Here is a 13,177-nt window from a genome sequence, read left to right as displayed (position 1 = left end):
AAATGTCTCTTCAGAACCAAAAAATAATTTAACGAACATTTAATTCAAATATTTTTTCACAAAAAACCAGGCGTCATCAAAATAAAATCGCCAAACCTGCTAATTCAACAAATTCACCTTCACGCTAATTCAAAAATACTCAAATAGTGATGTCAAAAACGATTTTATCAATTTCGTTCGTCTCACTAATGATGCCAAAAGTCACAAAACAGATAAACAAACGTGAAGAAAGTGATTGCTCAGAGGGATTTGCAATAATTTCACCGCAAATTATTTGAAATGCCCTACATGGGTAAGTAAAAAGACATTTTATCAACTCAGGATCTCATCATTCATCGACTCTCGTTGCCCGTTTTTGCGAAAATTTATTAGATTCTCCCGAAATCTGCATCAAAAATTGGCTTGTCTCGCATTCTAGCAAAGGCATGACTGTCTATTTTCCTTTTTCGATTGTTTTTGTGTATTTTACATGCAACTCGAGAGAATCGTCTTGCGTTTGGCATAAATATTAATCGCTTGTCTAAATATTTATCGTTTCAGCATTCGCACCGAAAGAGTCCAAATTGGAAGCGAACGTGGATGATTGTTACAATTTGCTGCAATTCGAGGAGTGAATCGTTTTTATTTTTTTTTTCTTCGTCGTCGTACAAGAACAAGCAAACAATAACACGGAAGAAATAGCGAGTTGTGAATAAAAAAAAAGTGAAAAACAAACAAACAAACGAAAAAAAAACAAAAAAGTAACAAAGTGAGTGAAAAACCGAGCTAAAGCTGGCTGAAAATCAAACGGCTGCAGATGCTCAACAACAGCAACAATCGTGGAGTACTCAATTGAGTAAAAAGCTGGGCCAAACAAGCGAGGCTCAGGTGAGCACTCTTGTTGCTTCTCTCTTAAAATTCTAAAAAAAAACAATTGACCACGACAAACGAGAAAAAAAGTGAAAATCTAACAAAAATTGCGACAAATTAAAAATATTTCACTCACATTCGTACATTTAAGAGAAAAAAAAGATAACAATATTAACCAAAAAATCAAAAATTATTCATCGCATTAACAAAGAAAGAACGCAGAAAAAGGCAAAGACCTCATTATTATTAAAAACCGGCGATATTATATTGGGGGCGTGTTTGCATTTGTTTTTTGGACCGAAATTAAACTTTTTGCACATACACACGCGCTCTCTCCCTCTCCCGACACACAAAACGAACCTTAAAAATACACAAACGGGTTAAAAATGGTGATAAATGTAATTATTTTTCCATCTGTACTTATTTACAACTTTTCATCTGCTCTGTGTGCATGCACATTAGAGGTCGAAGGTCGTTCTCGTCGCATGCATTGACCGTGATCCATTTCTAATGTGCATCATCTGTGTGACGAAATCCATATAGGATGATGAAAAATCATGTTTTTCGATGAAATTTTAATTTCTTCTTTGGAATTTCGGGAAATTCTTCGCTTTTTAGCAAAATTTGTGAAAAATTATTAAATTCAATTAAATTTAATTAGAATTATTTTTAAGTTGAAAAAAAATTTTAAAATAATTTTAAAATTTAAAATAAAAAAAATTATAAAAATTTTTAGGGAGATAGGTAAAAAAAATTTAAAAAAATTTTTTAATTAAAAAAAATAATTTTTTTAATAAAAAAAAAAAAATTTTAAATATTTTTTTAGTTGAAAAAAAAATTTAAAATAATTTTTTAGTTGAATAAAGAAAAATTAAAATAATTTTTTAGTTGAAAAAAAAAATTTAAAATAATTTTTTAAAAAAAAAAATTTAAAATATTTTTTTAGTTGAAAAAAAAAAAATTAAAATAATTTTTTAGTTGAAAAAAAAAAATTAAATAATTTTTTAGTTGAAAAAAAATTTTTAAATAATTTTTTAGTTGAAAAAAAAATTTTAAATAATTTTTTAGTTGAAAAAAAAAATTTATTTAAAAAAAAAATTTTAAATAACTTTTTAGTTGAAAAAAAATTTTAAATATTTTTTTAGTTGAAAAAAAAAATTAAAAAATTTTTAAGAGATATTAGAAAAAATTTATTTTTTTTTAAATTTTTAAATATTTTTTGTCAAGTTATGATTGAAAAACGAAAAATTTCCTCAATTTTCGAAAAAGAAAAAATTACACATGATTTTTCATTATCTTGTATCCAGTATGGAATTCGTCAATTAACTCACATGCTAATTTAATTCCATTTTTCGTTTTAGACAATGCCCGCAGCAATATCAGGCAACGGCGGAAGCGCTTCGAGCAACGAAGATTGCGGCATTCGTGACGTTTGGCGTCACAATTTGGAAGAAGAGTTTCGCACCATTCGTCAGGTCGTGCAAAAGTACCATTATGTCGCCATGGATACAGAATTTCCGGGCGTCGTTGCACGTCCCATCGGAGAATTTCGCTCGTCAGCCGACTACCAATACCAATTGCTTCGATGTAACGTTGACTTGTTGCGCATCATTCAGCTCGGATTGTCGTTCATGGATGACGAAGGCAACACGCCTTCCGGTTACACGACATGGCAATTTAACTTCAAGTTCAATTTGAGCGAAGACATGTACGCGCAAGATTCCATCGATTTGCTGCAACATTCGGGCATTCAGTTCAAGAAGCACGAGGAGGATGGCATCGATCCGTTGGATTTTGCCGAACTTCTCATGTCGTCGGGCATCGTTCTTATGGATAACATCAAATGGCTCAGTTTTCATTCGGGATACGATTTCGGGTATTTGTTAAAGTTGTTGCGCGATCAGAACCTCCCGGCGGAAGAAAGCGAATTTTTCGAACATCTTCGAATTTTCTTTCCCACAATTTACGACGTCAAATATCTCATGAAGTCGTGCAAAAATTTGAAAGGCGGTTTGCAAGAAGTTGCCGATCAGCTTGAACTTCGACGTGTCGGACCGCAGCATCAAGCGGGCTCCGATTCGCTACTCACGGGAATGGCCTTCTTCAAAATGCGCGAAATGTTCTTCGAAGACAACATTGACAACGCGAAATACTGCGGGCATCTCTACGGACTCGGGACGTCGTTCATCGTTAATGGCAACAATTATCCCACAGATAATGGCGAAGTCAACAACGCTACTACATAATTCACACAAAACACTTTTTTGGAATCATAATTCTCTAAATATCGAAAAAATAGCTTTTGACAGCGTCATTTCAAGCTTTGTCGTTTTAAAAAAAAGGAGTATTTAGTCAAAAAAAAAAACATGTTTATCAAATAAACTCAAGCTTAAATACACACATAAACACAAAACTCACGTTGTTCCTCTAAGAAGTAATAATATTTGTCGACGTTTCCTTTTAAAAATAATTTTCTAATAAAGTTTAAATGTACATCATACTTCTTATTACATCAGTACTCAATTTTTTTTCTCTCATGAAAATTCAGTAATTTATATACCCGATATATAAAACTACAAAAATAGTTCAACGTGAATTGCATTAAAGTGAAAAAAAATCATACAAAATATCAGAAATAATTAATAAATAAACTCATTTCATAAATTCATTAATAAAAAAAATTATAAAAAAATTGTTTTATTTTTTAAATCCTTTTTCCTCAACTTTATACCGTATTTCATTTTGTTCGAAATAATTAATTTAATTTTTTTTTTTAATTTTCATAAAGACGATAATTTTTAGAAATTTACATGAAATTAAAAGCTTGAGCAAATTGCAAAATTTTAATTTTCGTAAAAATTTTTTTCTGATAAAATTTTAAGTTTTTAAGCAATTTTTTTCTATTTGAAAAAAATTTTTCTTAATTAAAAAAAAATTAAAAACTCAAAAAAAATTCTTAAAATTTTATAATTAAAATTATTTACTTTTTTTTATTTTTTTTTTCCTATAAAATTTTAAGTTTATGACGTTTTTTTATTTAAGAAATTTGATTTTAAAAAATTAATTTCAATAAAAAAGAATATTAAAAAAGAAAATTTTTAATTTTTTTTATTTTTTTCTTATAAAATTTTATGTTTGTGAGAATTTTTTTTTATTTGAGAAATTTGATTTTAAATTATTTTAAAAAAATTAAATTAAAAAATTAAAATTTTCTTAAAATTTTATAATGAAAATTTTTAATTTTTTTTTATTTTTTTAGAAAATTTTAAGTTTAGTTGAGGAATTTGTTGGCATGTTAGACTTGAGGAATTTGATTTTAAAAAATTATTTTCAAAAAAAAAAGAAATAAAATAAAAAAAATAAATAAATATCAAAATTTTTTTAAAAAGATAAAATTAATTAATTAAAATTTTTAATTTTTTTTTATTAACTAAAATTAATTTTCATCAGAAAAAAATTTACAAAAAATTAAAATTTGACAAAAAAGATAAAAATTTAATTTTTTTTCTGAAAAAATAAAAGAAATTAATTTTTTGCTGCTTCTTTTAAAATTTTTCTATAAAATGCATTCAAAAAATTGCTTTGAAAACAATATTTTACGACTCATATTAAAATGTCTACGATTCACATGTTTTATTGTTGCTCATAAATTAATCCTTTGAAGTTTAATTCCAAACTCCACAAAAAAAAATGTATGCACGGATAACAATTTCACAACTTTTGATCAAGTTCATGAAACAATGTTGCAACAAATTGCTTTCTTTCTCACTTTTCATTGTCTTTTTCCATAAAAATATCTTCTTTGCCTTCACAAATATTTATGTTGAACAAACATATCAAACACACGTAAGAAGTCACAAACTTTGTGTAATTTCAGATTTTTGCATGAAACGTGATACTTTTCCGTTGTTTTTAAGAAACAAGATCGATTATAATGGGACAAAATAATTTGATTGATGTTTGGGGATAACCAAACAAATGGCGACGACGACCCTTGTCAACTTACACGAACTAATGAACTGAAAACACTTTTAAAGGGAGTTCCTTGAAGAAAAATACTTTAATGTGGGTTTTACGCACGTGTTTTGTCTTCAAGTATCAAAATAAATTAAATTGCATGACCAACTGATATATTGACGAGTTTAATCCATTAATAGCTCCGTGTTTGTCAAAAAAAAAATGGTAACAATAAACAAGACGATCGAATTTATGGCACGCACCAATTTGGAGTTATTTTTGGTAAAATTAGACAGATAAATTCCTTGACATTATTTGCATTCAATATTTACTTCTAATTTCTTGTGGTATCCAATATTTCGAACAGCACAAGAAATTTCAAGTGCGATACCAAAAAATGAGGGTTTTGGATGTTTTAATTGTTTCATGACATGATATTTATTCTATTTGTGTTTCATTCGAAGAAAATTGTATTAATTTTGGTAAAAGGGAAATTTTCAATACCTGCAACATTTGATTAATTGTCTTTTATAAAATGGAAAGTGCATTAGTCAACATTTAGTTACAAAGTAATAAATTATGAAAGTCATTTAACAACATCTTAAGAAGAACTAAACATTTGACCCTTTTTTGAATTTGCAATAATTCTTCTATAAAATTTGCAATGTTTTTGAATCTTTTAATTTTTTTTTGCTGTCTCTTTTAATTTTTTTTTAAATATTATCTCAAAATTTGCAACTTTATTTCTTTTGAAATTTGCAATTCTGTCTCTTAATTTTTTTTTTAAATATTATCTTCAAAATTTGCAACTTTATTTCTTTTGAAATTTGCAATTCTGTCTCTTTTTATTTTTTAAAATTCTTAACCTTAAAATTTGCAATCTAGTTTCTTCTAAAATTTGCAACCTTATTACAAAATTTATATTTTCTTTAAAAATTTGCAATTTTTTTATTATAATTCCGTCAAAAATTGGGAAAATAAAATTTTCATTTTAAATTTTCTACTTAATACTTTCTATAATTTTTAAAAAATACAAGAAGTCTCCATTTTATAGTTTTTCTTTTAAAATCGTTTAGCAAATTTTTGACTTATTCACCTTCAAAGACATAACTTATGAAAAAAAAAATCATAAAAATTGAAAAACCTCTCATTTTAATTCAATTTTAAACCAATATACCATTAGTGTCAAATAAATAATTTTAAAAGGTTTTCTCGCAAAACATAAAATGGACTGCAAGATCAAAAGCATTTTTGACAAGTCACGCGCGTTTGCCTTTCATTCCATCATCACACTTAACTTCTCTCCTCTTCTTCCTGATGTAAAAGTAGAAACGTCAATTGTGTTATTTTTTTATAGTGCATAAAATACGATTCCATAAAATTTTTCGTATACGAAGGCATCTTTCTCGACATTGATATAAAATAATAAGAAGATTTATGACTTTTTGAATTTTACGATTCTATCATGACTTTTAACATTTTTGCATGTGCAACGGAGAATCAGAGCATGAAAGTCATCAAAAATATTTTTCCTTTCTTCTTTCATCCTTTTCTCTTCGTTGTTGAGATGCATCACAGAAAAAGATGACAATAACAACAAAAAAAGGTGTCGGAGCAGAAAATGTTCTGTAACAATGTTTTGTGTTGATTCGTGCGAATTGTAGGATCATCCATAAATATTCATTAAAATGCATTTCATTGCTTTTAATTAAAATTAATAACTTTTTTCTGCAATGCGCTGCCTTGCACTGGATGTTAATTACCTTGATGGTTTATTTCTACGGGAAAAATTTATTCTGGTTCTTTGAATTACAAAAAAAAACGCGAAAAGTACTTTGTTTGACTTTGTAATGCTAAAATAACATTTCTTTTTTAAAAACGAGCTTTTTTGTGTGTTTTAAACGACTTTTTCATTTTAATTTCTTTTGTCTCGCAATTAGAACAATGGTACAATTAAATTTTCGCAATTTACGAGCACTTGAAAGAATTTAATTGGATATGAAGAAGAAACCGGTTTTTTCGTGTGGCAATGTTTGTCGAAATTAGTTGAGACACTGCAATTTGTATCAAGAGCTTGTACAAAGAGGATTAAATTTGATTATTTATACATACCAATAAATGTCAGTAGCAGGGAATTTCGACAACTTTTTAAGGAGACATATCATAGACGAGGCATGCGAACAACAGCAATAAGTGTCATTGTTCGTAATATCTTGTACATTCGTGTCATATAATTCACAAAAATAATTTATTTTGTTGGCACTCTTCTACGTTCTTCTTCTTTTATCTTTGCAGAGGATTTTTGTTTTCATGTGTTTTATGATTTTTTTTAGTCTCTTTAAAAACAATTAAATTTTAGATTTTGTTTTTTTGAATTAGCAAGAAGCTATTAGTCATGCTTCTTTATTTAAAAAAATATTTTAAAAAATAAAAAAAAAAATTAAAAAAAAAAATTAAAAAAAAAAAATTAAAAAAATATAAAAAAAATTAAAATTTTTTAAAAAATTTTAAAAAATATTAAAAAAAAATAACAAATATTTTTAAAATTTTCAGAATAAAGTTTTGGAAGTCATTATAAAAATTTATTTTAAAAACATGAAATTTAAATTTGAAATAAATTAGAATCGATTTTAAATAAGTTTTTTTTTTCATGTATTTTTGAAAATTTAATGATTTCATCAAGTATAAAAAAAAAAAATTTTTATATTTTTCTTCAATTAGCAAGAAGCTATTAGTATGTTTCTTTATTTAAAAAAAAAATAAAAAAATATTAAAAAAAAATAAATAAAAAAAATATTTTGAAAAATAAAAAAAATACTAAAAAAAATATTTTAAAAATATTTTATTTAAAAAAATTTAAAAAAAATAAATTTTGATTTAATAAAAAAATATAAAAAAATAAAAAAAAACTAAAAAATTATAAAAAGAAAATAAAAAATTATGAAAAAAAAATAAAAAATATTTTTTGAAAAATCTCAGAATAAAGTTTTGAAAGTCATTATAATTTTTTTTTAAACATGAAATTCAAAATATTAATTTAAAAAAAAAAAATTAAAATCGATTCTAAATATGTCAGCGTGTGATTTTTAACAAGGATCTTCTTTGAAGAAATTTTAAATTGTCAACTATCGTATTTTGTTCCTTTTGTAATTCATTTAAATCAGTTTCATTGTTCAAAATCAAGATGCAATGTTGATATCCTTCAGTCTTGTATCTCTATCAATCTTTCTTCGGTTGTAATATTTTTCCTGTAAAATGAAACCAAAAGTTTACATAATTCTTACCTGTAATCCATAAACCAGCTTAAAATTTTTGTTTCACTTCAATGCCTTTAATTGATATTTCCCTGTAAAATTGTTGATACTTTCTTTTGTTTTCCATTTTTGGCCAACTTTTGGTGCAATTATTTTTTAGGATGAGTTCATTCTTAAAAAAGTTTAAGTAAATTGCATCCAACAACAATATCAAAAATTTGAATAAAAGTTACCAGAAAAGTTTTTCCTTTGTAAACAAAAACAAAATTTTCCCGTAAGTTGTTGTATTTAGATAACTTACTCCCTAAAAATTTCATGCAAATGAACTTCGTTTGTAATCCGAAACTTTCTTGTTTCCATATTAACTTTTAACTTTTAAGGATGTCTTTCAAGGTTGTCTCATGTCTTTGTATCTTCCTCGAAAGAAAAGTGCTTATCAAAAAAAGTATTAAATATCGTTCATGTCTCGTTGTCACTGCGTTTTTGTGTATCTGCTCTGTTACCTTTGATATTTTCGTTGTCGTGTTAATTTATTGTCGAGCCGGCAAACTTGGGGAAAATGAACACTTTGGCGAATTCAGCTTCACAAAATACTGCTGTTCATGATGAATTTCCACGTGCAAAGGAAAAATGTTTGAAATTGTGAAAAGGTGTAACAATTTACCACAAACCATTTCAGTACTCGAAAGTCCTTTGAACAAGTTGAACGTGGTTGGTAGACATTCGTGCGTGTAGCCACAAAATATTCCGAGAATCCTAAAAATGTGAAAAAGTCAGAAAATCAGTGTCGAGTTTTTTCAACGAGTAAATAAAATAAAACAAGAAGAAAAAAGTCATTATAAAAGTTTACTTTGTGTTAATAAACTGTCACTCGATTAAAACGCGGCTTATCACGTGTACATTTATCATCAACGCGAAGGTAAGTCGATAATCGAGCGACGAGAAGAAAGGGACACTTAATTAATAAATAAACAGTTAGGTCAATCTACGGGATTGTGTAATTAAAAAAAAGTTAGAAACACCCTCATTACAAAAAACGAGTCAAAAGTAACGAAAGACATACAAAAAGTAATTTCAAAGCGAAAATTTGCATAATTCCAATATTTGGGCGACCTTCAATTGAATTTTCACAGCGGAAAAATGGAAATAGAAAATCAATTCAAAATGGAAATGAAGTGCAAAGGGAATTGAAAAACACAAAAAAAAAATCGTCGCGAAAAATTTAGAGAGCAATCAAAGCACGTAACACAATGGAAATTGTCTCAATTCGAGCGTAAATTAACCGAATTATCGCTCGACCATGTATTTAGTATTAATTTTAACTGATAATGAATTTTCCGCTCTTTCACTTGCATTGACCAATTATCTTTCTCGATTCAATGCAATCGATTTTCCGGTTTTATCGCTTATCAGCATGTATTGTTTTTGCCCATATATTAAAAATTATTACAAAATATTATTTCGAAGTTAATGTAAAATGAATTAAAATTCATTGGAAAAAAATGATATGTAACTGATAAATTAATTTGCATCCATAAAGGTAGAGAAAAATAAATTTTAAAAAATTTATCAGGAAATTAATATTTTTTTATATTATTTTATTTCAATTTTTCCATGAAAATTTTTTTTAAAAAATATATCAAGGCGAAATAAATAAGGAAAAATGTTTCATTTAATTAAAGAGCTTGAGATATTTTAAGTTTGAATTAGCACAAAGGCGATTTTCAAATTTCAAGCGGTTTAATATATTTACGAGTCTTGGGCTTAATTTTTTTTTTACAATTTAAAATAATTTTTAATTCAAAAATTTTAAAATCTTAATTTAATAATTAAATCTTTTGCATAAACCAAATTTTTTTAAAAAATAAAAAAAAAAAAAAAATTTGAAAATTGCTTTTTTGCTAATTCAAAAATTTTGAAATTTGAAAATTGCTTTTTCGCTAATTCAAAAATTTTCTAAAAAATTTGAAAATTGCTTTTTCGCTAATTCAAACTGAAAAATTAGTTCATTGAAATTTAAATTTTTAAAATAATTTTTTTTTTTAATTTTTATAAAAAATTTTCTAAAAAATTTGAAAATTGCTTTTCCGCTAATTCAAACTGAAAAATTATTTCAATGAATTAAATTTTTATGTTTTAAGAAAAAATTTTAAAATCGCTTTTTGCTAATTCAAACTGAAAAATTATTTCATTGAAATTTAACAAAAAATTTTAAACAAGAATGAAAATATTTTCGTTCATTTTAATCTCTTTCCACAAAATAAAACTTTTTTGCGCCTTGAGACGAGATGTGAATAATATAATCCTTCAAAATTTTAATTTAATTAACTAATTGCGGAATGAAATGATACAAAATTCGGATAAACACATTTTCGCTTCTATTTAAGAAACTCGCTCGACAATTGAAGAGATTATTTTCGCGTTTTGACGAGTCACTTGTAAAATTACGTCACTTTTAATTTTAAAGCAAATACCTTGAGAATGATATAATAACGAAAAATACGCAAGGTAAATACGGAAAATATCTCGTTATTAACTTTTTCTTGGAAAAAAATTATGAAAATATTGTTAATTAAGTTACGAAATTTAATTCAACAAAAATAATTGAAAGAATTTTTCGTAACAATTCTGCGGAATATTTTTTTTTTTGATATAACGACAAAAAATGTAGGATGAGATTAACAGATTTTTTTTTGTTCTTATCTTTTATTAGCTGCTTACCTTTTTCACCTCGCGAAAATCTCCATTGTTGTCAAATATATCGTCGTCAAAAGGTACGTGAACGCCATGATAATGAAGATAATAACAAAATCTTTTTAACGTAATTAAAGGTCTTGTGATAAATGTTACCTTTTCCATTCTTATCCATTTCCCTTGTTTTCGATTTTTTACTCACATTTTCAGCCACAAATATTGCTTGGTTTGAATTAATTGGAAACTAAGTTGGGTTAAAAAAAATTCTGTTAGTCCAAAATTATTTCGCGTAATTCATTAGCGAAAGTTAATTAAAAAGCTGTAAAGCTGCTTATTAGCAAATGTAAAAAAATCTCAATGGAATCGTAAAATTTTTTTTTTCAGCAATAAATTTTATTTTTTTAGAAAAAAGTAATAAAAAACGAAACTGATGAATAACATTATGAAAATATGTTTGATAAACATCAGAAATGCATGAGGTGCTTATTTTTCTGGCAAATTTATAAGAGAAAGACGTGAATTTCGTAAAGTACGATATGAGTTTTTTTCCCTCGAAAAAAAATTTTGAATGAGCGAAAAAACTGCTATTTTTCACATAAATTCTTGTAAAATTTTGTCTTGGAATAAAAGAGTTTCCTGTTAAATTTTCAACTCTTAAGTAAACATCCTATTTGCTCTCCTGTCACGTAAATTTTGCCATTGTACGTTTATGTCTTTAGTAAGAAAAAAAAAATCGTAGCTCCTTAAGAAGAATATTAAATGGTAAGAAAATATATCTGGGTATTTTATGCGGAAGAAAGTTTTTTTTTCTCTGCAAAGTCTTAAATTTTGCAGAATTCAACATTATTTTTTTGAATAGAAATGCAACTTTTGTGCAACGGAGTGGCGATAAATATTGCAGGGAAATGCTTTCAATTTATTTTGTTGGGACTTTGAACATTTTTTTTAAGTTGTTGTTTAAGTTTATGGAAAATCGAACAAGTCGATGAGAATTTCTTTGATAATTTTTTCTTATCATCAGATTTTTATCAATAAATACTCGTTAAAAATGTTTACTGTTTAGTTCGAATTATTTAAATTTTTATTTTTTTTAATTTATTAAATTTTATTGAAATTTAATTTATTTAAAATTTTTTTAATGTAAAAAATTTATTTTTTATTTTTTTATTTATTTTTTATTTTCTTATTTATTTTTTATTTTTTTATTGAATTTTTATTTTTTTATTTTTTTATTTATTTTTTTATTTTTTTATAAAATTTTTATTGACTTTACCCTAAAAAATTTGTGCCATAGAGGTAATCTCGAAAATTATATGTTTCCGAGCGTATGTTTCATGGAAAAAAGTGATTCTTATGACTCAAGGAATGTTTAGCGCGAAAAAAAATTTTTTACCCATAACCTTCTATTATAAAATTTGTATTGATTTTGCCCTGTAAAAGTTTTAGAAGTTGAAAACTTTATCTTTTTTATATATTTTGTTTTATTATTTTTTCATTTTTTTTATTCTATTTTTTTTAAATTTTTTTTTAAAAATTAATTTAATTAACATTTAATTTTTTATAATTTTTTTTTATTTTATTTTATTTTTTAATTTTTTTTTAAATATTTTTTTTTTGTATTTTTTTTATTTTATTTTATTTTAATTTTTAAAATGACATAAATCCTTAAAAAAACTACAAATAATCTTCAAAAACTTACCAATAAATTTTCCTTGACATAATTTTGATAATTTACTTTAAATCCGTAAATTCATGTCAAAATGGAGACGCCTTGTATTTTTTTCAGCAAATTCCGCAAATTATTCCTTAATAGTCCTCAAACACGAAAAAACATGAAAATTATCATACAAATGCAGTTGAATGTCTTTTGCACAACCTTTGTGCACTTATCTCCCATAACTTACCTTAATGCCGCTGTAATTGCCAAAGAGATAGACATTCACTCCTTTTTTTCACTTCAAACGCAAAAGAACTTTTCTCTTTTAGTTGTAACAATAAATAATAATGCTAGTTTGAGATAAAAGAGTCAGCCATATGGTACAACCCACATATTAATATTTCATGATGATGCGCTTCTTCTGCTGCTTTATTGAACACTCACAATCGAACTTGTTCTTCTTTACGACTTTTTTCTTATTAAAGGGTAACGACTCACTGCATCTTGTCAGTTTATTTGAAGTTTTTTTTTCTAACAGGTTTCATGATCAGAGATATCTTGCAGATTATCCTCGACGTAAACTTTTAATTTCGTTAAACTTTCGTATGAATAGAAAAATTTAAATAAAAAGTTACATCGTTCATCTTCTTCATGTGAGTTTTTGAGCCGAAAAATGCAAATAATGTTCTTTTTTTGTGAACCTCAAAAAATCAACTTATTTAGACATTTTTTTCGTCTTGTGTAAATAAACATTTTTTCAGGCATT

The 13,177-nt window shown here is 25.7% G+C and overlaps 1 protein-coding gene across 2 annotated transcripts; it reads left to right on the top strand.

The window, feature by feature from the left end:
• The first annotated feature begins 201 nt into the window (after positions 1-201).
• Positions 202-3,487, top strand: LOC134837200 (CCR4-NOT transcription complex subunit 7). Of its 2 annotated transcripts, XM_063852578.1 has the most exons (3): positions 202-292; positions 541-867; positions 2,211-3,487. In XM_063852578.1, the coding sequence occupies exon 3, from the start codon at positions 2,214-2,216 to the stop codon at positions 3,093-3,095; it is 882 nt and encodes a 293-aa protein (XP_063708648.1). In that variant the 5' UTR covers positions 202-292; positions 541-867; positions 2,211-2,213; the 3' UTR covers positions 3,096-3,487. The 2 variants fall into 2 exon arrangements, with proteins under 2 accessions (XP_063708648.1, XP_063708639.1); XM_063852569.1 differs by lacking the exons at positions 202-292; positions 541-867 and adding an exon at positions 893-1,247.
• The last annotated feature ends 9,690 nt before the right edge of the window (positions 3,488-13,177 follow it).

The sequence above is a fragment of the Culicoides brevitarsis genome, chromosome 1, assembly GCF_036172545.1.
Source record: "Culicoides brevitarsis isolate CSIRO-B50_1 chromosome 1, AGI_CSIRO_Cbre_v1, whole genome shotgun sequence".
Lineage (NCBI taxonomy): Eukaryota > Metazoa > Arthropoda > Insecta > Diptera > Ceratopogonidae > Culicoides > Culicoides brevitarsis.
Note: the sequence above shows the minus strand (reverse complement) of the source record. Positions and strands in the feature narration are given on the sequence as shown.